This window comes from Hemitrygon akajei, chromosome 13, assembly GCF_048418815.1.
Source record: "Hemitrygon akajei chromosome 13, sHemAka1.3, whole genome shotgun sequence".
Classification (NCBI taxonomy): domain Eukaryota; kingdom Metazoa; phylum Chordata; class Chondrichthyes; order Myliobatiformes; family Dasyatidae; genus Hemitrygon; species Hemitrygon akajei.
The window spans coordinates 1,158,343-1,185,921 of record NC_133136.1 but is presented as its reverse complement, the minus strand read 5'-3'; the positions used below and the strand labels follow the sequence as shown (position 1 = coordinate 1,185,921).

The following is a 27,579-nucleotide window of genomic DNA, read 5'->3' as shown; positions in this document are numbered from 1 at the left end:
TAAAATCCTCTTTGCCCAGTCTTCTCTAGAACCTTCTCCCAATTCCACCATCCTGATTGGATGACAAGACATTCTTAATCAGAACATCACAACCCCTCATCTTTAATAATAACCCAAGAGGAGGTTTGGGAATCTCTTCATCAATTATTGGGGAGTTTGCATAAGGTAACATATACCACACCATTTCCTCTGAGCCTGTACAGCATTCAGTGGTTAGGTCCCTTTTAGGTCTCTCCACTGACTACCTTTCTGTTCTCTCACTTCGGCACAGAGTCCTCTTACTAGGTGTAGGGTCCACGTCAGGCTCTGGGTCAACACGTACCTCCTGTCCTAGAGCAAAAAGGTGGTTCTGAAGGAGAATTTTGAAAGGCCAATTCCCGTCTTCTGGCTTCACCCAGACAACTGGCACATTCGGCATGACTCTTCACTACATAAGGGGTAACCACCTAGCAGTCAGCCAACTTATGCTTCTCTGCTGGCCCCAAATTCCTTATTGGAACTCCATATCAGGCATCGGTTGGGAGAACCTAATCTTTTAATCGTATCTCCTCTCGTTTCCTTGATTCTGCTTCATAGCAGAGACCTCTGCTACTTCATAAGCCTTTTGCAATTCCTTCCTCATGTCAGACACAAACTTAAGATAGGTTTTCTCCTCCAGCCAAAAAACAGAGGTCTACAGACAATCTTGCTCCGTACCCAAACATCAAAGAGTATGGCAAGTATCCAGTAGCTTCATTCTGTGTACAGTTATAGATGCCCAATATGCTGACTCCATTTGTTCTTCGAACTGATACCCAGGGTTCCGAGCAGTCTAGCAATGTCCGGTTGAACCTCTCAGGCTGAGGAACATCCTGAGGGAAATAAGGCATAGTCCTTGACTACTTGACTCCAGGCATGCCCAGTAACTCATGTACGAGCCTACTCTCAAAATCCCTTCCCTGATTGCTGTGTATCCCTCTTGAAAGGCTATAAAGAATGAAATACTCTTGCCAAGGTGGATGCCCTCTGATCCTTTGTAGGGAAGGCTTCAGCATTATCTGGTGTAGTGATCAGTAATAAACAAGCCAATCACAAAGCTGCTGGAATCAGGTTCCATAGAGAGGAAATCCATACATACTAGATCACGTGGCCCCGCACTCTGAAAATGGGCAATGTCTTGCTCCAAATATGTCAAATGCACGACTTACAGTACTCTTCGACCTCAGGCTTCATTCGGGGCCAGTAGAACCTCTCCAATCCATAGGTCTTGTCAAACCCCAAATGACATGAATCATCGTGAAGTGACTTCAACACAATCCTCCGATGCTTCTCAGGTAGAACCTACTGAGAATGGTGAGGCATGTCTGGAGGAGACGTGATGTTATACAGAAGCTGGATCCTCAAATCCAGTGTTTTCCATTCTCTTAGAGGTAGAGGTATGGCAGGGTGTTTCATCTTTTCAACTTGGTAAAATTCCCTTCCACAAAGCTGACCAAACAGTGCCTACACAAGGGTCATCTCACTGAGCTGCTGCCACTTTTCCAGAACTCAACACAGGCAGCTGTTTCGTATTCAGAGCAGTCAAGTTACAGTAAGCTTGTGCAATGGCGCAACCAGAAACTCCCAAATGATCCACAGCTCTATTCTGCCACAGCCTTGCCTCTGACTTCCCCATGGTAGAAAACTGGCACATTGAATTGAACTTTATTTCATATATCCTTCACATACATGACGAGTAAAAATCTTTACATTACGTCTCTGTCTAAATGTGCAATCATAGTAGTTCATAATAATTTATAATAAATAGAAGTCAATGTAACAAAGAAAACACTCAAATCAGCGCGAGTTAATCAGTCTGATGGCCTAGTGGAAGAAGCTGTCCCAAAGCCTGTTGGTCCTGGCTTTTATGCTGCAATACCATTTCCCAGATGGTAGCACCTGGAACAGGTTGTGGTTGGGATGACTGGGGTACCCAATGATCCTTCGGGCCCTTTTCTCATACTTGTCTTTGTAAATGTCCTGAATCATGGGAAGTTCACATCTACAGATGTGCTGGGCTGTCCACACCACTCTCTACAGAATCCTGCGACTGAGGGAAGTACAGGTCCCATACCAAGCAGTGATGCAGCCAGTCAGGATGCTCTCAATTGTGCCCCTGTAGAAAGTTCTTAGGATTTAGGGGCCCATACCGAACTTAATCAACAGTCTGAACCTTTTTCACCGCACAACTGGTGTGTACAGACCACAAGGTCCTCGGTGATGTTGATGCTGAGAAACTTAAAGCTGTTTACCCTCTCAACCCCAGATCCATTGATATCAATAGGTTGTGCATGGGGTAATTTCGCTTAGAGGGTGACAGACTCTAGCTGACAAAAGTGACAGGTTTCAACCCTGATCCTGATATAGAACTCCTTCTAACCCTCACGGCTGGCATCTGCGAGCAGTACATACAGCAAATGGAGCTTGCAATGTCTAACAGAGGTGCTTTAGTCAACAGCTCCTTCAGCAACTGGAAGGCCTCTTCATAGTTTGCATACCATCTTACTCCGAAAGGCTCTGAAGGGCTAAGATAAACTTTACCATCTTCTCCTTTTGTCCTCCTCCCTTTCTCTCTTACTTCCCCAAGGGAGGGTAACTGCACAGAAGCTGATTCAAAGGGTAGCTTACTTTGGAGTAGAGCTTCACAAATCTCCAGAAGTACCCACAGAATCCAAGAAACGAGTGTAGAGCACTCACATGCTTGGATTTGGCCATGTGGTCACCACCTCTGTCTTGGACGGATCCACAGCTACTCCATCTGGTGAGACGATGTGCCAAATGTAGTTGACAGATGTCTTGCAGAACTGGCACTTGTCCAGTAACATTTTTAACCCTTCAGCTTTCAGGCAGCCACACACCTTCCTTCAGGAGCCTTGTCTCACGCCTTTCCAGGGTGGACCTGAACACTGTGAGATCATCAGGTACACCAGCACCTCGAACAAGTTCATGTCCCCAACAGTGTTCTCCGTGACATATTGGAAAGTAGCTGTTGCTCCTGGTATGCCCTGGAGCATTCTCTCAAACTGAAAGAATCCAAGTGACACATGAATGACATCTTCTCTTTAGCAGCTTCACTCATGGGTTTCTGGAAATACCCACTCCTTAGGTCCAACACACTGAACCATTTTGTTTCAGTCAGGCAGGCCAGCACATCCTCAAACCGTGGAACAGTCTACTGGTCAGAGACACACGTTTATACCTTCCCATTCTCCTTCCTCACCACCACTATGAGGGACCCTGTGCCTCCATGATAATCCCAGTTTCCTTCATGCCGAACATTCAAATGCTTGCATGTAGCCAGTGGAAGGGGCAAATTGGTTCTGCACCATCAAGAACCTCACCACCAACACAGACTGGGAAATGGGGCTGGAGCATTATACAAACTGATACACGGGACCGGGATGTTATACAGACTGGTACGCGGGATGGGGATATTATACAGACTGATGCACGGGACAGGGATATTATACAGAATGTGACATGGGATGGGGATATTATACAGATTGTTACACAGGACGGGGATATTATACAGACTGGTACATGGGACCATCATATTATACAGACTGGTACACAGGACGGGGACATTATACTGACTGGTACGTGAGACTGGCATATCATACAGACTGATACACAGGACCGTCATATTATACAGACTGGTACACGGTACGGGGATATTATACAGACTGGTACACAGGATGGGGATATTATACTGACTGGTATGCAGGACTGGCATATTAGACAGACAGGTACACAGGATGGGGACAGTATACAGACTGTTACACGGGACGGGGATACTATACAGACTGGTACACAGGATGGGGATATTATACTGAATGGTATGCGGGACCGGCATATTATACAGACTGGTACACGGGACGGGGATATTATACAGACTGGTACATGGAGATATAATACACTCTGGTATATGGGACCTGGATATTATAGACTGGCACATGGGACCGGGATGTTATACAGACTGGCACATGGGACCGGGATGTTATACAGACTGGCACATGGGACTGGGACGTTACACAGTCTGAAAGGGACCATTTGTCTGTACTTACCTTGGAGAAGGTTACAGAAGCTAGGAAGATCAGGGAAGAAAATACTGATGTCCTGGAAGATATCTACATTATTAAGGAGGAGTTAAAGTATATTAAAGTGGATAAAGACCCCTAAGACCACTGAGATATGACCAAAACACATCTTTGGACATCTTGGGAAGCTGGGAAGAAATTTCAGGATTTGCACCATCTTTAACCATGGATGAAGTACCAGAAAACTGGAGGCTAACTAATGTTGTGCCTTTGTTTATAAAAGGCTGCAAGTAGAATCAAGTGAAGTAAAAGGCAGTGAAACCAACATCAGTGGGGGAAGGTTTCTGAGGGTCATAAACTTTCTGAAGTTTCAGTCCTCATTGAGGCATTAGCAGTGGAGAGGATGAGCAGCTTCAAGTTCCTGGGTGTCAACATCTCAGAGGATTTATCCTGGGCCCAACAGAAGGAACAACAGTAGCTCGACTTCATTAGGCATTTGAGGAGATTTGGTATGTCACCAAAGTCTCTTGTAAGGAGCTTACACATTCTCCTCATGATCACGTGGGTTTCCTCCAGGTGCTCTGGTTTCCTCCCACATACCAAATGCAGCAATTGAATGCACACTCGCCACATTCTCACAATCGAACTGATACAGTACAATAGCAGGATCTATGTCAACTGGGAACGTGTGCCACGGAAAGGCAAATGGAATTTTACTTGGGCAATTATAAAGTAATGCATTTGGTCAGTTAAACCAGGCTGGACATACACAGTGAATGACAGAGTGAAAGACAAAAGCCTGATGGTTGAGGGGTAATAACTATTCCTGAACCTGGTGGTGTGGGTCCTGAGGCTCCTGTACCTCCTTTCTGATGACAATAGCGAGTAGAGAGCATTGCTTAGGCGGTGGGGGTCCTTGATGATGGATGCTGCTTTCCTGCAGTAGTCCTCAAAGTAGCTGCGCTCAATGTTAGGGAGGGTTTTACCTGCGATAGATTGTGTTGTATTTACTACTTCTTATAGGCTTTTCCTTTCAAGGACATTGGTGTTTCCATACCAGGCCATGATGCAATCAGTCAATATACTCTCCACTGCAAGCACAGCTATAGAAGTTTGTGAAGATTCGGCATATCATCTAAAACTTGACAGACTAAGGCGGGAGGTGAAAGATTGAAAATGGAAATGGGGAATAAGTTTTCCATACAAAAGGTGGTGTATATATGGAATGAGCAGCTAGAGAAGGTGATAGAGGTGGGTACACTTATAATGTTTAATACACAGGATAGGAAAGGTCAACAACAGACAAATGAGCGAGGTCAGGTGGACAATTCAGTCAGCATAGACGAGTTAGGCTGAAAGACCTGTTCCTGTGTTGCATAGCTTTATAGCTCTATAAATTCCAAAATGGCTGAAATAAGCATTACTAGGTATCTAGCTAAGCTGTGAACAATGTATTTCTGGTACTTACAGGTATGTAGGCACTCTGTGACTGTGGTAGCATCAATCAAATATCCATTGCAAAGTCGACACGTGATGTGAGCATTAATGTCCCAGAGCTTTATCTTCCTTGTCAGCATCTTTGAACCCTAGAAAAATCACGTATTCTTCAAATGAAAGTTCACAGCTTAAATTTATCATCTAAGTATGTATACCATGTACAACCTTGAGATTCATCGTCTTGCAGGCAGCCACAAAACAAAGAAACACAACAGAATCCATGAAAAACCACACAAGACCATCAAGCACCCAGTATGCAAAATAGGATAAATAATGTACATAGAACATAGTACAGCACATTACAGGCCCTTCGGCCCACAATGTTGTGCCGACCCTCAAACCATGCTTCCCATATAATCCCCACCTTAAATTCCACCATATACCTGTCTAGTAGTCTCTTAAACTTCACTAGTGTATCTGCCTCCACCACTGACTCAGGTAGTGCATTCCACGCACCAACCACTCTCTGAATAAAAAACCTTCCTCTAATAGCCCCCTTGAACTTCCCTCCCCTTACCTTAAAGCCATGTCCTCTTGTACTGAGCAGTGGTGCCCTAGGGAAGAGGCGTTGGCTGTCCACTCTGTCTATTCCTCTTAATATCTTGTACACCTCTATCATGTCTCCTCTCATCCTCCTTCTCTCCAAAGAGTAAAGCCCTAGCTCCCTTAATCTCTGATCATAATGCATACTCTCTAAACCAGGCAGCATCCTGGTAAATCCCCTCTGTACCCTTTCCAATGCTTCCACATCTTTCCTATAGTGAGGCGACCAGAACTGCACACAGTACTCCACGTGTGGCCTAACCAGAGTTTTATAGAGCTGCATCATTACATCGCGATTCTTAAACTCTATCCCTCGACTTATGAAAGCCAACACCCCATAAGCTTTCTTAACTACCCTATCTACCTGTGCGGCACCTTTCAGGGATCTGTGGACATGTACCCCCAGATCCCTCTGCTCCTCCACACTACCAAGTATCCTGCCATTTACTTTGTACTCTGCCTTGGAGTTTGTCCTTTCAAAGTGTACCACCTCACACTTCTCTAGGTAGAACTCCATCTGCCACTTCTCAGCCCACATCTGCATCCTATCAATGTCTCCCTGCAATCTTCGACAATCCTCTACACTATCCACAACACCACCAACCTTTGTGTCGACTGCAAACTTGCCAACCCACCCTTCTACCCCCACATCCAGGTCGTTAATAAAAATCACAAAAAGTAGAGGTCCCAGAACAGATCCTTGTGGGACACCACTAGTCACAATCCTCCAATCTGAATGTACTCCCTCCACCACAACCCTCTGCTTTCTGTAGGCAAGCCAATTCTGAATCCACCTGGCCAAATTCCCCTGGATCCCATGGCTTCTGACTTTCTGAATAAGTCTACCATGTGGAACCTTGTCAAATGCCTTACTAAAATCCATGTAGATCACATCCACTGCATTACACTCATCTATATGCCTGGTCACCTCCTCAAAGAACTCTATCAGGCTTGTTAGACACAATCTGCCCTTCACAAAGCCATGCTGACTGTCCCTGATCAGACCATGATTCTCTAAATGCCCATAGATCCTTATCTCTAAGAATCTTTTCCAACAGCTTTCCCACCACAGACGTAAGGCTCACTGGTCTATAATTACCCGGACTATCCCTCCTACCTTTTTTGAACAAAGGGACAACATTCACCTCCCTCCAATCCTCCGGTACCATTCCCATGGACAACGAGGACATAAAGATCCTAGCCAGAGGCTCAGCAATCTCTTCCCTCACCTCGTGGAGCAGCCTGGGGAATATTCCGTCAGGTCCTGGGGACTTATCTGTCCTAATGTATTTTAACAACTCCAAAACCTCCTCGCCCTTAATATCAACATGCTCCAGAACATCAACCTCACTCATATTGCCCTCACCGTCATCAAGTTCCCTCTCAGTGGTGAATACCGAAGAGAAGTATTCACTGAGGACCTTGCTCACTTCCACAGCCTCTAGATACGTCTTCCCACCTTTATCTCTAATCGGTCCTACTTTCACTCCTGTCATCCTTTTGTTCTTCACATAATTGAAGAATGCCTTGGGGTTTTCCCTTACTCTACTCGCCAAGGCCTTCTCATGTCCCCTTCTTGCTCTTCTCAGCCTCTTCTTAAGCTCCTTTCTTGCTACCCTATATTCCTCAATAGACCCATCTGATCCTTGCTTCCTAAACCTCATGTATGCTGCCTTCTTCCACCTCACTTGTCACCCGTGTTTCCTTCACCCTACCATTCTTTATCTTCCTCACCGGGACAAATTTATCCCTAACATCCTGCAAGAGATCCTTAAACATCAACCACATGTCCACAGTACATTTCCCTGCAAGAACATCATCCCAATTCACACCCGCAAGTTCTAGCCTTATAGCCTCATAATCTGCCCTTCCCCAATTAAAAATTTTCCTGTCCTCTCTAATTCTAACCTTTTCCATGATAATGCTAAAGGCCAGGGAGCGGTGATCACTGTCCCCCAGATTCTCACCCACTGAGAGATCTGTGACCTGACCCGGTCCATTACCTAATACTAGATCTAGTATGGCATTCTCCCTAGTCGGCCTGTCAGCATACTGTGACAGGAATCCGTCCTGGACACACTTAACAAATTCTGCCCCATCTAAACCCTTGGAACTAATCAGGTGCCAATCAATATTAGGGAAGTTAAAGTCACCCATGATAACAACCCTGTTATTTTTCCACCTTTCCAAAATTCCAAATATTCTATACCCAGGGGGCCTATAGAATACCCCCAATAGAGTAACTGCTCCCTTCCTGCTACATTACCCACCCTTTCTGTAGCTGTAATAGTATCCCTGACCAGTAATGCCACCCCTCCTCCCCTTTCTCCCCCCATCCCTTTTAAAGCACTGAAATCCAGGAATATTGAGAATCCATTCCTGCCCTGGTGCCAGCCAAGTCTCCATAATGGCCACTACATCATAATTCCATGTATGTATCCAAGCTCTTAGTTCATCACCTTTGTTCCTGATGCTTCTTGCATTGAAGTACACACACTTTAGCCCTTCTACCTTACTACCTTTACACCCTTTATTCTGCTTCTCTTTCCTCAAAGCCTCTCTATATGTTAGATCTGGCTTTACTCCATGCACTTCTTTCACTGCTCAATCGCTCTGGGTCCCATCCCCCTTGCAAATTAGTTTAAACCCTCCCGAACCATGCTAGCAAACCTACCTGCCAGGATATTGCTCCCCCTTGAGTTCAGGTGCAACCCATCCAGTCTGTACAGGTCCCACCTTCCCCAGAAGAGATCGCAATGATCCAAAAATCTAAAACCCTGCCCTTTGCACCAACTCCTCAGCCACGCATTCAACTGCCATCTCCTCCAATTCTTACCATCACTATCACGTAGCACTGGCAGCAATCCTGAGAACACCACCCTTGAGGTCCAGTTCTTCAGCCTTCTGCCTAGTTCCCAAAACTCACACTTCAGGACCTCATCCCTCATCCCTGCCTATGTTGTTGGTCCCAACATGTATCACAACTTCTGGTTGCTTTCCCTCTCGTACCAGGATGTCATGCACCTGGTCAGAGACATCCCGGACCCTGGCACCCAGGAGTCAACAAACCATGCGGATGTCCTTCTCACGTCCACAAAATCCCCTGTCTGCTCCCCTGACTATAGAGTCTCCAATGACGACAGCTCTCCTCTTTTCTGTCCCATCCTTCTGCACCACAGGGTCAGACTCAGTGCCAGAGGCCCTGCCACCATGGCTGTCACCTGGTCAGTCATCCCTGCAAACAGTATCCAGGATGGTAAACTTATTATTCAGGGGAATGGCTACAGGGGTGCTCTGCACTATGAAAATAGTAAAAAAAAAATTAGTACCAGGAACAAGAGCTGCAGACTCTGTGAAAGTGAGTCAGCACAGAGGCAAGTGAAACCAGTCCAAGAGCTCAACAGCTGTAGGGCAACAACTGTTCCTGAACCTGGTGGTGTGGGATCCAAGACTCCTGCACCTGCCACCCAAAGGGAGTAGTGAGAAGAGGAGGAGGCAGGTCAAGCACAGACAGGTGGAATGGACTCAGGTGGATCTTGGCTCGACATTTTTCTTCTATTCCTTTCATATTCATGTCTCCCTAAAAGCCTCTCGAACTCCACAAACTGCTTCCACAACTATTTCAACAACCCATTCCAGAGACCTATTACCCTCTGCATAAAACAACTTTGCCTTCATGTTACTTTTAAACTACCGCCACCCGCTCTATAACCTTAAAAGCATGGTCTCTGATATTTGACTTTTCTGATAGATTCTGTTTATCCTACCTAGGCCACTCATAAATTAAAAAACTTCTGTGGTCTCCCCTCAACATACAATGCTCTGGAACAGGGATTCCAACCTTTTTATGTCATGGACCCCTACCCAGGAATCTGTGGACTCCAGGTCGGGAACCCTGCTCTGCGGAGAACAATCCAAGTATCTGCAACCTCACCTTATAACCCATATTGTCTAATCCTGGTAAACTAATTCTGCACCCTCTCCACAGTCTCATAGTAAATCCCAATAGTTCATACTGTCTAATCTTGGTTAATTGGCTAGTGGCAAAGTGGCATTAGCGCTGAACTACGTGGCGAGAGGTCCTGAGTTCAAATCTGGCGGCTCCCTTGCACACACACCTTCCGTGCCTGAGTTGAGTGTCGAGCTAGCAACTTGACCTCATAAAAAAAACCTGGACATGGATGGGCTCCGCCAGGTTTCAGACACGCTGTAGATGAGCAATCACCAAAAAGATCTGTATAAAAAGCTTGTCATGACGGCACCCCGACGACTCCATCAGGAGTTAAGGGCGCGCACACACACAATCCTGGTAAATTAATTTTGCACCCTCTCCACAGTCTCACAGTAAATCCCAATAGTTCATACTGGTCTAATTCTGGGAAACTACTACTGTCCCCTCTCTACAATCTCACAACTAAGCAGCAGTGCTTCCATACAAATAATCTGTAGTACACGTTATTCGTTAGAGCTCTGGATGGAAACAAGCCCTTTAGCCTAACAGGTCCATTCAGACCAAGGTGCCACATCCAAATAATCCAATTTGCTAGGGTTTGGCCTGTAACCTTCTAAACCTTTCCAATCTATGTACCTGTAGAAATGTATTTTAAAAGTTGTTAATATACCTGTCTCAACAACTCCCTCCAGCAGCTAATTCTACAAAAATGCCACCATTATTTTTAAAAAGTTGCCATTCAAGTTCCTCTTAAATCTCTCCCCTCTCACCTTAAACCAATGTCCTCTGGTTCTTAATTTTCCAAGTCTGAATGTATTCACCTTATCTTATATACTTCTAAGACCACTCAGTCATCCATGCTCCAAGGAATAAATAAGAACATAAGAAATGGGAGGAGGAGTAGGCCATCTGGTCCATTGAGCTTGCTCCCACCATTCAATAAGATCATGGCTGATCTGGCCATGGACTCATCTCCACCTACCTGCCTTTTCCCCATAACCCTTAATTCCAATACTATGCAAAAACCTATCCAACCTTGTCTTAAATATATTTACTGAGGTAGCCTCCACTGCTTCATTGGGCAGAGAATTCCAGACACCATCCTCTGGGAAAAGCAATTCCTCCTTATCGCCATCCTAAATCTACTCCAAATCTTGAGGCTATGTACCCTAGTTCTAGTCTCACCCACCCACCAGCATTAACAACTTTCCTGCCTCTATCTCATCTATCTCTTTCATAATTTTATATGTTTCTCTAAGATCTCTTCTCATTCTTCTGAATTCCAGCGAGTATAGTCCCAGGTGATTCAATCTTTCCTCATAGTCTAACCCCCTCATCTCTGGAATCAACCTGGTGAACCTCCTCTGCACCACCTCCAAAGCCAGTATATCCTTCCTCAAGTCAGGAGACCAGAACTGCACACAGTACTCCAGATGCAGCCTCACCACTACCCTGTATAGTTGCAGCATGACCTCCCCGCTCTTGAACTCAATCCCTCTGGCAATGAAGGCCAATATCCCTTTTGCCTTCCTTTTGTGATTCATGCACAAGCACTCCCAAGTCCTTCTGCAGAGCAGCATGCTGCAATTTTTTACTATTTAAACATTAATCTGCACTTCTATTCTTTCTTCCAAAGTGGATGACCTCACATTTATCAACATTGTATTCCTGCTGCCAGACCCTTGCCCACTCACTTAACCTATCTATATCTCTTCAGTCAAAGCTCAGTTGCTCAAGTCCTACCAAAATCTTTGTAAATCTTTTCAGCACTCTTTCCAGTTTCAAAACATCCTCCCAACTTCTATACTCAATGCCTGATTTAAGAAAACCAGCATGCCAAAACCTCCTTCATCACCTATGCCTCCACTTTCATTGAACCATGTGCTTGCATTAAAAAGGTGCCTCTGTACGACAACACTCCGCAGGGCCAGTTCTACCTGGATTTCACTTTCCAACATGTAACATCCGCACTTGTCCAAATTAAACTCCACTTGCTATTCCTTGGCCCACTTACCTAGCTAATCAGGTTTTTTTCTGTAATTTATGATAACTTCCTTCCTTGTCCACTATACTACTTTAGTGTCATAAGCTACTGTTTAGAATATAAGCAGTTTTACTTATTTATATTTATTGTGTTTTTTATTACCATTGTATTCCTTATCTTATTGCAGAGAGACATTGATAGGATGCAGAAGTGGGCTGAGAAGTGGCAGATGGAGTTCAACCCAGAGAAGTGTGAGGTGGTACACTTTGGAAGGACAAACTCCAAGGCAGAGTACAAAGTAAATGGCAGGATACTTGGGAGTGTGGTGGAGCAGAAGGATCTGGGGGTACATGTCCACAGATCCCTGAAAGTTGTCTCACAGGTAGATAGGGTAGTTAAGAAAGCTTAGGGGGTGTTAGCTTTCATAAGTCGAGGGATAGGTTTAAGAGTCGCAGGGTAATGATGCAGCTCTATAAAACTCTGGTTAGGCCACACTTGGAGTACTGTGTCCAGTTCTGGTTGCCTCACTATAGGAAGGATGTGGAAGCATTGGAAAGGGTACAGAGGAGATTTACCAGGATGCTGCCTGGTTTAGAGAGTATGCAGTATGATCAGAGATTAAGGGAGCTAGGGCTTTACTCTTTGGAGAGAAGAGGAGACATGACAGAGGTATACAAGATATTAAGAGGAATAGATAGAGTGGACAGCCAGCGTCTCTTCCCCAGAGCACCACTGCTCAATCAAGAGGACATGGCTTTAAGGTAAGGGGTGGGAAGTTCAAGTGGGATATTAGAGGAAGGTTTTTTTTACTCAGAGAGTGGTCGGTGTGTGGAATGCACTGCCTGAGTCACTGGTAGAGGCAGATACACTGAGTCAGTGGTGGAGGAAGATATACTAGTGAAATTTAACTACTAGACAGCTATATGGAGGAATTTAAGGTGGGGAGTTATATGGGAGGCAAGGTTTAAGGGTCAGCGCAACATTGTGGGCCGAAGGGCCTGTACTGTGCTGTGCTATTCTATGTTCTATGTTATGTTTTTTTGCTGGTGTATCACATCTGGAGTAACAATTATTTGGAAATGACATTAAACAATCTTGAATCTACAAACTTACTACCAATGCCTTGAACATTCTTATTCATATTGTTGCTATTGATGACAAACAATAATGAGTATAGCACTCGCCCCTGAGGCACACCAATAATCACAGGCCTCCAGCCTGAGAAACAAACTTCTGTCTTCTCCCATCAAGCCAGTTGTGTATCTAAATAGACAGCTGTCCCTGGATCCCCTCTGATCAGACCTTCCAGAGCAGTGCACCATGTGTAACCTTGCCAAAGGCCTTACAGACATCCATATAAACCACATTTAGCACCCTGGTCTCAACGACTTCCTTAATCATGTGTCAAAAACGCGATCAAATTCATAACACACTGTTGCCCATGCACAAAGCCGTGCTGTCTCAGCGCAAACATCCCTCACAATCTTCTCCAGTAACCTACTTACCACAGATGTTAGTCCTACTGGCCTACAATTCCCACATTTTCTTTACAACCATTCTTAAATATAGGCACAATATTTTCTGGTACCTCACCAGTGGCTAACAAATATCTCAGCCAATGCTCCTACAATTTCTTCTCCAGACTCCCACAATGTTCTTGGATTACCTTGGGCAGGACCTCGAGATTTGTCTACCCTCAATTCTTTTCAGTCTGCAGTGCCCACTAACCAAGACCACCCCATTTACTTTTCCTGGTTTCAGAGTTTTCATGTCTTTCTCCATGGTTAAAACAGAAGAGAAATATTCATTAAGGACTGGAGGTGTGGAAAAGCCAGACAAATTAGGGATATTTAAAAAGTTCTCAGATAGGCACTTGGATGATAGAAAAACAAAGGATTATGGTTTATGTAAGACGAAAGGTTGGATCAATCATGGAGTAGTTTGCATTGGTCAGCACAATGTTTTGGGCTTAAGGGCCCATACTGTGCTGTACTTATTTTTTTAAGAGATACAGCATGGCCACAGGCTCTTCCAGCCCAACAAAACCATGCAGCCATGAGACCAATTAACCTACTACCCATATGTTTTAGGGGGTCAAAGGTTACAGGCAGAAGATAGAGGAATGGGGTTCAGAGGAACAATAAATCAGCCACAATGGAGTGGCGGAGCAGACTCAATGGGTTGAATGGCCTAATTCTGCTCTTATGTCTTTGGAATGCTGTAGAAAACTGGAGCACTCAAAGCAAATCCACGTGGTCACAGGAAGAATTCCTTAAAGGCAGTAGTGGGAATTGAACCTGGGATACTGACACTGTAATAGTATAATTCTATTCAACTGGGTCACTGATGCTTTAATAATTACACTACCATGCCAACCAACCACTACACCATTGTATACTGTTCTATGTACAACTACAAGTGCAAACATCCTCCCCAATCAGCAAAATTTATTTCTGATGTGAAATGAAACTCCATTTCTCTTTTCACAGATGCTTCCTGTTATTCTGGGGGGGTCAGATTTTCAGCATCTTTGGCTGTGGATTTTCATTGTTTGAGCTGGGGGCTCATATGATGCAGAAATTTAATGTGCTGTAAGTGATTATGTACTGTGTTTCGCACCCTGAACCGTGAGGAATGTTGTGTTCTTTAGCTGTATACATATGTACGGTTTAATGACAATAAATTTGAACGAACTTGAACTGATGGTGAATGCTTCAAGAAGCTTTAATATGTTAATACATAGCATGTAATAATATTTACAAAAATCTCCTTTTAAAAACTGTAAGTGTTCCATAGAATGGAAGAAAAAGTACCTTTGGTGTGAAACAGCATTTCCATAGAAACAGAACAAGGAGACCACAGCCCAAGGTTGTGTATCATCACATCATATCATGGAAACAATGTTTATCCGCATGGAGAGGGTGCAGATATGCACACAATACACCAGGCACCAGAGTCTTGGATCACAACACAGAACAGTACAACAGACCCTTCAGCCATAATGTTGGGCTAACCATTGAACCAACTAAGAGATTAATCAAACCCTTCCCTCCCACACAGAGCTCCATCCCATAAGACATGAGAGCAGAATCATGCCATTGGGCCCATCAAGTCTGCTCTGCCATTCAATCATAGCTGATCCTTTTTTTGCCCCACTCCACGGCCTTCTCCCCATAACCTTTGATGCTGTGTCCGATCAAGAACCTAACAATCTCCACCTTAAATACACCCAATGACTTGACCTCCACAGCTGCCTGTCATAACAAATTCACCACCCTCTGGTTAAAGAAATTTCTCCGCATCTCTGTTTTAAATGGACACTCCTCTATACTGAGGCTGTGCCCTCTTGGCCTAAACACCCCCACCATGGGAAACGTCCTTCCCACAATAACTCCGTCTAGGTCTTTCAACATTCGTAAGGTTTCAAAGAGATCCACTCTCACTCTTTTAAATTCCAGCGAGTACAGACCCAGAGCCATCAAACATTCCTCGTATGATAACCCTTTCATTCCCGGAATCATCCTTGTGAACCTCCTCTGCACCCTCTGCAATGCCAGCACATCTTTTCTAAGATGAGGGGTCCAAAACTGTTCACAATACACAAGATGAGGCCTCATAGTACCTTACAAAAGCTCAGCATCACATTCCTGCTCTTATATTCTAGACCACTTTAAATGAATGCTAACATTGCATTTGCCTTCCTCATCACCGACTCTACCTGCAGGGTGTTCTGCACAAGGACTCCCAAGCCCCAGTGCATCTCAGATTTTTATATTTTCTCCCCATTTAGAAAATAGTTTGCACATTTATTTCTACTGCCAAAGTGCATGACCATGAATTTTCCAACATTATATTTCATCTGCCACTTACTTGCCCATTCTCCAAATTTGTCCAACACCTTCTGCAGCCTCCATTTCCTCAACATTACTTCCCTCTCCACCAATCTTTGTATCATCTGCAATCTTGACAACAAAGCCATCTATACCATCATCTAAATCATTGATATACAGCATAAAAAAGTGGTCCCAACACCAACCCCTGCAAAACTAGTCACTGGCAGCCAATCAGTCAAGGATCCTTTTATTCCCACTCCCTGCCTCCTACCAATCAGCCAAAGCTCTAACATTGTTAGTAACTTTCCTGTAATACCATGGGCTCTTAACTTGGTAAGCAGCCTCATGTGTGGCACCTTGTCAAAGGCCTCCTGAAAATCCAAATATATAGCGTCCACTGAATCTCCTTTATCCATATAAATACTTGCAATCTCTTCAAAGAATTCCAACAGGTTCATCAGGCAGGATTTTCCCTGAAGGAAACCATGCTGACTTTGTCCTATTTGTCCTATGTCACCAAGTACTCCATAACTTCACCCTTAACAATTTTGTCCAACATCTTCGCAACCACGGAGGTCAGGCTAACTGGTCCATAATTTTCTTTCTGCTACCCCCCTCCTTTCTTAAAGAGTGGAGTGACATTTGCAATTTTCCAGTCTGTCAGAACCATGCCAGAGTCCAAAGATTCTTTAAAGATCATTACTAATGCCTCTACAATCTCTACTGTTACCTCCTTCAGAAACCTAGGGTGCAGTTCATCTAGTCCAGGTGATTTATGTACCCTTAGGTCTTTCAGCTTTATAAGCACCTTCTCCCTCCTAATAGTAACCGCACTCACTTCTCTTCCCTCACATCACTTCAACACCTGGGATACTGCTAGTGTCTTCCACAGTGAAGACTGATGCAAAATACTCATTTAGTTCAGCAGCCATCCCCTTGTCCCCTGTCATCATCTCTCCAGCCTTATTTTCTAGTGGTCCTATATCCACTCTCATCTCTCTTATTCTTTTATATTCTTGAAAAAGCTTGCTCCACCTACCTTGATATTGTTTGCTAGATTGCTTTCATATTTCATCTTTTCTCTTCTCTCCTAGTGATTCTTTTAGTTGTTTTCTGTAGGTTTTTAAAAGCTTCCTGATCCTCTGTCTTCCTGCTAATTTTTGCTTTGTTGTGTGCCCTCACTTTTGCTTTTACATTGACTTTGACTTCTCTTGTCATCTACGGTTGTACTATGTCGCCATTTGAGTATTTCTTTGTTTTTGGAATACATCTATCCTGCACCTTCCTCATTTTTCCCAGAAACTCGGGGCATTGCTCCTCTGATCCCTTCCAGAATCTCTTTCCAATTTACTTTGGCAACTCCTCTCTCATACACTGTAATTTCCCTTACTCCACTGAAATACTGCTAATCAGACTTTACTTTCTCCCTATCAAATTTCAAGTTGAACTCAATCATATTGTGGTCACTACCTCCTAGGGGTTCCTTTACCTTAGCTTTGATTCTCTTGTCAGCCATGGTTGTATTGTTTTACCATTTGAATATTTCTTCATTTTTGAAATACAAATGTCGTGCACCTTCCTCATTTCTCCCAGAAACACACACCATTGCTGCTCTGCTGACATCCCTGCCAGCAGCTCCTTCCAATTTACTTTGGCAATTCTTCTCTCATACCACTGTAATTTCCCTTACTCCACTGAAATACTGCTAATCAGACTTTACTTTCTCCAATTAAATTTCAAGTTGAACGCAATCATATTGTGGTCACTACCTCCTATGGGTTCCTTTACCTTAAACTCCTAATCACCTCTGGTTCATTACATAATACCCAATCCAGTGTAACACTTACCCAATAGGCTGGTATATGTCTAGGGGAAAAGGAGATCCAGCCACTCACCAACCCCACCTCCCATACACGCAAGTGCTATGAGAATCAAGTTTATGCCGCGCGCACACACGCAATATCAAATTCACACCAGATACCGTTATGGAATACACTTTAAAGATTTTACTGAAACTAAGAGTACTATGCAATACAGTATATGAAGGAAAAGAAAATAAAGTAAAAGGCGCCAACTTATCAAAGTTCAGTCAGTTTAGTGCACATCATTAGAGCTCAACCATCGAACTATTCGACCCCTCGTCACTTTCCTCCGACCTCCACGTTCTTGCACCTGGGACCACCCTGGTGGTCAACCGAGCAGTGCAGTGCATGTCCACCTTCCTCGGCATCTTCTTCCCGACTCCCTGAAAAGACCACGAAAACCCCCCCGCTCCCAGCCCCACAAGACGAAATAACATTTCCCCATTGGTTAACAAGTGAATACAATCCCAATATCAGCAAGTCTAAAGCTAAACAACTGCAAGAGAAAGCACTTATAACAAAGAAGCACTCCTACTCTTAACAAAACAAAGAAGCCATTTTGATTAACATACACAGTACATTGTACACCAGTACAGCTGATCCCCTCAACAACAAACTCCTCTAAAAAGCTACCTTGCAGGTTTTCAACAAATTCACTCTCTTGAGATCTGCCTACATGTTAAAATCTCCCATAATCTCCCAGCTGGGACATTAACATTGTCCTTTTGAAACATCTACTCTATTTCCCATTGTAATCTCTAGTCCATGTCCCAGCTACTGTTTAGAGGCCTGTATATAAATGCCATCAGGGTCCTTTTACTCTTGAATTGGTACAGAACTGAGAGCTGAGTTTGAATTTGAAGTGCTAAGCTACTTAACTCACCTGCGCTGCTCTGACGCGGAGCACTGCAGTGTAGTCATGTGATGTGGCCGGCAAAGATCGGAACACTTGAGTAGCTGTGTGAAACACCTGAGCAAGGTAAAGCAATGAGGCTGTGTCATTTTAAAATGTGTTCAGTAATAACCCATGCAATTCTCATTATACACTGCCAAAAATTCTGGTGAGGAAAAGTTATAGTAAAATAAAGTTATATATACCCAGTAAGGAGAGAATAATACCTTTCAGCACAAAAGAATATGGTTTAATGGTTGAAACAATGATCCAATATCACCAGAATTGGGTAAAGAACAATGAAATCTCGTATAGGCAAGTGCAAAGTGAGAGACTTAGAAAGAAGAGGATGAGTATGTCCATTACACTAACTGCAAGATCAGTAATTGTTCCTTCACTAAGTGCTTCACTGACACCCTTTTCCACCATCCTAATAAGTCACATGTCTACCAGAACCTTGTTCATGGCATGTGTGAACCTTGTGTGGATCATGAGGAAGGTCATCAAAGGATTCAGCTGCTTAGAAACACGTTGGAAATATTGGTGGAGAAATGGCAGATGGAGTTTAATCCAAACAAGTATGAGGTGCTGTACTTGAGAGGTCAAATCGAAGGGTAAAATATATAGCAAATAGCAGGATCCTTAGGAGCAATGATGTGCAGAGGGATCTTGGGATGCAGGTCCAGTCCCCTGAAAGTGGTAACACAAATGGACAGGGTGAATGGAAGGTGTATGGCATCTTTGCTTTCACTGGCAGTTTGGACACTGAGTATAAAAGTTGGGATGACTGGAGGGGACTTTGGTTAGGCTACATTTGTACTGTGTGCAGTCCTGGTCACCACATTACTGGAAGGATCTCTAGCCTTTGCAGAGGACAGACCACCACGGTAGCGTAACAGTTAGCACGACACTATTACAGTTCAGGGTGGAAAAGTTCGGAGTTCAATTCCGGCATCCTCTGTAAGCAGGTTTGTATGTCCCTTCCTGTGTGTGCATGGGTTTCCTCCAGGTGCTCCAGTTTCTTGTAATTTATTTTTTTTATTGAAGTTCATCATCAAACAAACATTTCCATAAGATGTATTTCAGACATTGAACATATATATCATATAATCATATATATCACAAATCTCCACAAAGTACTTATCTGAGGTATACACTTATAGAAAAGAGTGGAAAGAAAAAACAAGCAAAAGGAAAGAACTATGTACAAGTAGGGAGTGATTTTTTTTTACAACAGATTCATTGATTTTGAGAGAATAAAATCAGGCCTGAGGCATTATGTAGTTAAACCATTTTTCCCAGTATGAATCAAATTGTTCCAGCTTATGGTTAACAGATGCTGTTATCTTCTCCATTTTGTAAATGTCCATTGTAATTTCCATCCACGTATTTAAAGTTGGGCTCTCCTGTGATAAGAGTCTTTTTACCAGCCACCAACAGTATATTCATTAAATATTTATCTCTTTTCAACCATTCCTGAGGTATATATCCAAAATATATGGTCTTACTCTCTAAGGGTATTTCACATTTAAAGATGTCTTGTAGAGCATTGTGTATCCCCCTCCAACAGTCTTTGATAACAGGGCAGTCCCAAAAAATATGATAATGATTTGCATTTTGATTTCCACAATTTCTCCAGCAAACAGGGAGGTTACTATCATAATGGGATTTCTGAGAAGGTGTAATAAAATATCTTATCAAGTTTTTCCATCCAAGCTCCCTCCATTTCTGTGAACTGGTACACTTCCATTGATATCTCCATATTGTTGTCCATTCTTCCTCAGATATAATTATCCCTCCTTCCTTCTCCCATTTTGTTTTAATGTATGAAGTCAAATGTGTTTTAAGATTTGACAACCCATTATACATGCTTAAAATGATTCTACCATTATCTGAATTATATGCTTTTCTAAAGAGCTCTATCAAGCATGTATTTGCCTTGGTTACATTTTTAAGCATCCTATTAACATATTGTCGCATCTGTAAATACCGATAAAAATCTTGTTTTTCTAATGAGTGTTTCTCTTTAAGCATTTCAAAACTGAACAGTGTTCCTTCTTTCATTATGTTGCAAAGAACTGTTATTCCTTTAGCTGTCCAGTCCTTAAATCTAGCATCCAATTTATTTTGTATAAAATCAGAGACATATGCACACCATTTAAGAATTGCAATATCTCCCTCTAGATTATATTCTTTTATAGTAGTTTTCCATATTTTAAGAGTCAATTTCACCCATGGGTTATCAATAGTATTTATGTACCTTTGCAGGTTGTTATCAGCCAAAATTGCTTGTATGGGGATGGGAAGTACCTGCTCCTCAATGTTTTTCCATTGAGCGTCATATGCGTTACACCAACACATCACAGCTCTCAACTCTGCTGCAAGATAATAATCTCTAAGAGAAGGTAGGCCCCATCCCCCCTTTTCCTTTGCTAATTGCAAAGTTTTGAGACAAACTCTAGGCCTTTTACCCTGCCAAATATACCTTAATAGCATCTTGTTCCATTCATTGAATTGATTTTGATTAATCTCTATTGGTAGGGTCTGAAAGAGATATAACAGTCTGGGCAGTATATTCATTTTAATAGACTCAATCCTTGAACTGAGACTGAAAAAAGGAATCACGCTCCATCTTGCCATATCATCCTTAATTTTTTTATATAAAGGCTGATAATTACATTCTGATAATTTTGCCAAATCTTTTGGCATAATGATGCCCAAATATTTGAAAGACCCTGTGTGCCCAGGGGTATCTACTTTCAATTTCTCTTGGTGGGCTATACTAATATGAAAGTAATTGGGTTTTATCTATGTTGATCTTGTATCCTGATAATTGACCAAAAGATTGCATCAATTTAGGTAAAGAGTATGTTGGTTGCCCCAGATAGATCAAAATGTCATCTGCATAACAAGCCAATTTATGCTCTGTCCCTTTAATAGTAATTCCCCTGTATCTTCATTTTGTCTGATGTATTGAGCTAATGGTTCCAGATATAACACGAAGAGTAGTGGTGACCATGCACAACCCTGTATCGTGCCCCTTTTTAGGGTAAGACTATTTGATAAATATCCATTGATTTTAATCCTAGCAGTAGAATTGTCATATAGTGTCTGTATAGTTTTAATAATTGTGTCTTGGAAACCAAATCTATGTAAAACTCTGTAAAGAAAATTCCAATTAACCGAATCAAATGCTTTTTCAGTGTCCATGCTTATCACTATTCCTTCAATTTTATTTTTTTGTATATGATCCATAATGTGAAGTGTCCTTCGTATATTGTCTTGTGTCTGATCGTTACGTATCAGTATGGGTAGAAACTCCTCTAATCGTTTGGCCATGATAGATAGATAGATACTTTATTCATCCCCATGGGGAAATTCAACATTTTTTCCAATGTCCCATACACTTATTGTAGCAAAACTAATTACATACAATACTTAACTCAGGATGGAGGTAAATGACCTATAATCTACATTAAGAACGGATATTGGTCTAAATGACTAACATTCCATTTTATCCTTGCCTTCTTTCGGTATAGCTGAGATTATTATTTTCTTCCAACTGGGTGGCATTTGTGCCTTTTTAGAGCCCAGTTCAGTGTAGGGAGTAAAACAGGAATTAACTCATTTTTAAATTCTTTGTACCACTCTGCCGTATACCCATCTGATCCTGGTGACTTGCTTAATTTATGCCTACTAATTGCAGCTTTTAATTCAACTTCAGGTATGTCAGCAGTCAACGTTCTATTTTGTTCTTCGCTTAAAATGGGTAACTCTAGAGAATTCAAGAAGGTGTCCATTTGGGTTATGCTTCCCTCTGGAACTTTGGAATATAGCATTTTGTAAAACACTTCAAAAGCTTCTTGAATTTCACTTAGCTTATTTTTTATCATTTTCGTTCTTGGGTCCCTAATTCTATGAATTGTATTTTCTGCTATCTTTTTTTTCAGTTTCCACGCCAGTATTTTCATAGATTTTGATCCACGTTCATAATGTCTCTGTTTCAGAAACATTAAGTTTTTCCTGATTTCTTGCGTAGCCAAATTATTTATTTCATTCCTAATTCTTTTAAAATGTATCCTGTGCCAAATTCAATTTGTGTTTTTTCTCTAGTTCCTTCAGCCTATTTTGTAATTCCTCTAATGTTTTATTCCTTATTTTTTTCTTATATGAAGATATCGCTATAATTTTCCCTCTTAAGACCACCTTTAGAGTATCCCATAAAATGGGAGGTGAAAGCTCTCCATTATCATTAAATTCAAAGTAGAGACCTATTTCCAAGATGGTGGCACGACGCAGCTTGCAGCGGCCACTCCGGAGCTGATTATCTGTTATTTATGAAGTGGGATGCCGTGCACAATCATAATCGATTGAAAACGGACGTGGGAGCACGGAGGAACCTCGGGAAATCTCCAGGAAGACCTTCTTCGTTGCTGCTGCTGCTGTGAGGTCCGGGACTCTGTTGGGAAGAACAGGCCCCCAGTCCTCGGGGTCGCGCTGCCAACGGCCATTGGCGGGGCCATCTTAATACACTCGGCAGAGGTGGTGCTCAGAGAAGCTGTGCCGGAGGGGATGGTCGTGGGCTCGGAGGTTTGACGGACTCGGAGTTTCGCTGCGGTCATATCGCTTTCGGTGTGTGCTGTGTCTGCGAGGCTGGGTTCAACAGAGCTTTCGTTGTGTGCTGTGTCTGCAAGGCTGAGTCAGGCGGCGCCGTGTAAGTACATAGCAGGGGTATTCCCTTCTGCCACCGGCGTGGGATGGCGAGTCTGTCGGGACCCTGGGGACTTGTGGAAACTGTGTGGTGATTTCTTTTGAACTTATAGTCCTTTAACATCTTTGGACTATTTTTTACTGTGCCTATAGCCTGTTTTTTTTTAATCAATTATGCTATTGTTTGCACTGTTGTAACTATATGTTGTAATTATGTGGTTTTGTGCAGGTCTTGTAGCTTTAGTTTTTGGTCTTGTTTGTCTGGTGGATTTGGAGCTCTTTTCCGGGGAATGCGCTAAGACGGTAGCGCGATATTAATATGCAGCAGCCTCTCTGGACTCTGGATTGGGGATTGCCAAACGTTATGCGGATTTTCTAGTGTAGTCTGTCTTGTCATATGCTTTTGTGATATCATTCTGGAAGAATGTTGTCTCATTTTTTAAACTGCATTGCATTTGTGGTTTCTAAATGACAATAAACTGAATCTGAATCTGAATTTCTTTTTTAATTTGTTCCTTAAAGTACGGATCATTGAGTAGACTTGAATTTAGTTTCCAAATTGTATTCTTTGGTTGCAGGTCAAAATCAACAGATAAATATATAGGTGCATGGTCACTTATATCTATTGTCCTAATTCCACAAGTGTTTATTTTGTCTTTGTCTTTTCCAAATGTTATGAAATAGTCTATTCTTGTATATACAGAATGGGGAGCAGAATGATGAGTGTAATCTCTTCTGTCAGGGAATAGGTCTCTCCATATATCAATTAAACCAACATCCTCAAAAAGTGTATTAACTATTTTATGTAAAGATTTTGTTTCATAGGTTTCAGAGATTTTGTTTCAGAGGGTGGACAATCCTGCATTAAAGGTTACAAGCTACGCACAATGGTGGACAATCTTGGATTTGAGGGTACAAGCTATGCACAAGAGTGGACGATCCTGGATTGGAGGGTATGAACCATGCAGAAGGGTGGAAAATCCTGGATTGGAAGGTATGAGCTATGGTGGACAATCCTGAATTTGAGAGTAGGAGTTACGTAGAGAGAATGGACTATCCTGGATTAGTGTGTATGAGCTATGCAGAGAGGTGGGAGAATCCTGGATTAGTGGGTACGAGCTATGCAGAGAGGTTGGACACTCACTGAATTGTTTTCCCTGGTGTCACAGGTTGTTGCATGACCACAATACATAGGAGCAGAATTAGGCCATTTGGCCCATCAAGTCTGCTCCACCATTCAATCATGGTTAATCCTTTTCTCCCCCTCATTACATAACATCCAATCCAGTACAGCTGATCCTCTAGTAGGCTGAACGACAAACTGCTCTAAAAAAAAAACCTGGGAGGCAACATACCATCTAGGTGTCCCATCCACGGAATCTCCTGTCTATTCCTCTTACTACTGAGTCCCCTCTCACTACCACTCCCCTCTTCTCACTCTTTTCTTTCTGCACCACAGACCCATGCTCAGTGCCAGTAAAGTGGTCTTTGTGGCATTCCCCGGTGTAGTATTGATGTGACTCATACACCGCAATATACTGAACAACCACGTTTATTCACCAGACCTCCATTTTCTATTAACCCCCGTTCTGACGTCATACGCACCCTGACCTACGAATACTCACACAGTATATTACATCCCCCTTCTCAAGATTTTTTTTAACAACACTGTGAATTGCCAAAACAATGCCTTTCTTACATTGCAACAGCCATAACATAAACCAAAAACATCTTAACTTCTTATACTGTATTCTACATTGTATCTTACAATACTAACAGCAGTATATTTTCTTTTACTACATAGATTAATAAACCTTTTATTTCACATCTTGGAATTTATAACATGTGTGACTTTGCCTCAAACTGTGTGAGACTGTAGGTAGATCTAGTCTCTGTATATTGCTGGAAGTTTGATTTGTCTCCCAGACTGTGTACGATACAACTGTGACTGTGCTTGTCCTTCATCAGAGTCAGTCTCTCGAGTGACCTCTGCGTCTTTGCGGTCTGCATTTCCACTTCAGTCGGCCTGCGCTGAACCTTCACCTTCATTGCGTTGTGGGGTTTCGTCGCGCCCCTCACTCTTGGTGTCATTTGTTTCCATGTCTGTATCTGTGGAAATGTCCTGTGCACCTGTACGTGGAAACTCCCTCTCGCCTGTCTTCAGCAGATGCTTCCTGTTCCTCCTGTAGACTCTTCCATCCAGTGTGCGAACTATGAAGGATCTTGGTTGCTGATGTCTGTTCACAACCACAGCTGGTTGCCAAGTGTCTCCTCTCTGTATTCTGACATTTTCACCTGTATGCAGATCTGGAAACTGTCTTGTATGTCTGTCATAGTAGCTCTTTTGCTTTATTTGCTTGTACTTTTGCTTGTCATGTACTTGAGTATTACCTTCAGGAGTCAGTAGAGTTGTGGATGTTGGCAGTTTGGACTTCAGACAACATCCCATCAACAACTGCGCAGGAGAGAACCCCACACCCTCAATCGGTGTGTTGCAGTATTCAAGCAGAGCAACGTAAGGGTCACCGTTGCTGCTCTGTGCCTTCTTGAGCAAGTTTTTGATAGTTTGTACAGTTCTCTCTGCTTGTCCATTAGACCGAGTGTGCCCTGGACTAGAAGTAACATGTTGAAATTCCCAGCCTTCTGAGAACCCTCTGAACTTACCACTGGCATATTGTGGACCATTGTCACTAACGACAATATCTGGAATACCATTTTTTGCAATGTCGACTTCATTGCGGTAATGACACCTTGACTGGACGTGTCACTTAACTTGGTGATCTCCGGATATTTTGAATAGTAGTCCACACAAAGCAGATATTCTGCACCATTGTAGTGAAAGAGATCTGTGCCAATCTTCTCCCATGGTCTTCCTGGTTGTGGATGGGGAAGTAAAGGCTCTCCTGATGAAGGGTTTCGGCCTGAAACGTCATTATTACCTCCTCCCATAGATGCTGTCTGGCCTGCTGAGTTCTGCCAGCAATTTGTGTTTTTTTTATTTATTAAATTTATTTCCAGCATCTGCAGATTCACTCGTGTTGCTCTCTTGGATTGCTGTTTTTGTTTTTATTACAGACAGCACACTGAGACACAATGTCCTCTATCTGTGTTGACATACCTGGCCAATAGAGAATGTCCCTTGCTCTTTCTTTACATTTCACTATCCCCAGGTGTGACTTATGTATTCTGTTGAGCATTTCCTGTCTCATTTGGTTTGGTACGATGAGTTTTGCCGCTTTGAACATTAGTCCTGATACATAGCTGATTTCCTCTTTAAATGTCCAGTATTTCTGTATTTCTTTTGGAACATCTTTTCTTTCTGTTGGCCATCCATTCATTGTAATGTTTCTTAGCGTTTGCATTTCAGGATCATCTGCAGTCGCTTTCCTGAACATTTTCAACTTCTCCTCAGAGATGGGTAGCTGAGGTGTAACCCAGTTGACCTCCAGCTCTCTTCCTAGCAACTCTTCCTTTTGCTCTTTGAGGTAAGCACGGCTCAAAGCATCAGCGATGTACAGTTCTTTTCCTGGCTTATAGGTAACTGTGAGAGTGTACCTCTGTAGCCTGAGAAGCATCCTTTGCAGCCTCATAGAAGCTTGGTGGAGTGGCTTTTTGAAGATGCTCTCAAGTGGTTTGTGAACACTCTCTACCTGTATTTCTTTGTCATATACATATTGGTGGAACTTCCCACACCCATAAACTATGGCGAGTAATTCCTTCTCAATTTGAGCATATCGGTGTTGACAGTCTGTAAGTGCTTGTGATCCATATGCCACAGGCCTCCCATCCTGCAGTATAACAGCTCCTATTCCTTCCAAACTGGCATCCACAGACGTTGTCACCGGTTTATTGACATCATAGAACATGAGTGCTGGTGCATTGGTAACCAACTGCTTCAATGTGTCAAAGCTTTTCTTTTGTTCATCTTCCCAATGCCATTCAGTGTTGCTCTCTAGTAGCTTTCGAAGTGGAGCGCTGACCTCTGATAAGTTGGGAATGAATTTGGCAAGATACTGTATCATGCCCATGAACCTCAATAGTTCTTGCTTATCTTCGGGTGGCGGGAGCTGTACCACAGCCCTGACCTTTTCATTATCTGGTTTTAGCCCATCAGTGCTGAGTACGTGACCTATGTATTTGATCTCTGTAGTTCTGATCTTACATTTACTTTTGTTCAGTTTTAGATTGTACTCACGTGCTCTCTCCAGAAGCTTCCTAGTCTCTAATCATGTTCCTCTATTGTGTCACCCC

At 42.8% G+C, this 27,579-nt stretch overlaps 1 protein-coding gene across 3 annotated transcripts in view; it reads right to left on the bottom strand.

The window, feature by feature from the left end:
* The window catches only part of LOC140737581 (polycomb group RING finger protein 3), a 184,877-nt gene that overhangs the window by 135,253 nt on the left and 22,045 nt on the right, over positions 1-27,579 (bottom strand). For all 3 annotated transcript variants that reach the window (XM_073064017.1, XM_073064016.1, XM_073064019.1), the window contains exons 2-3: positions 18,610-18,696; positions 5,524-5,641 (exon numbers count right to left, since the gene is read on the bottom strand). In XM_073064017.1, the coding sequence (XP_072920118.1) occupies positions 5,524-5,641; positions 18,610-18,696 (205 nt within the window). The remainder of the gene's footprint in view (positions 1-5,523; positions 5,642-18,609; positions 18,697-27,579) is intronic.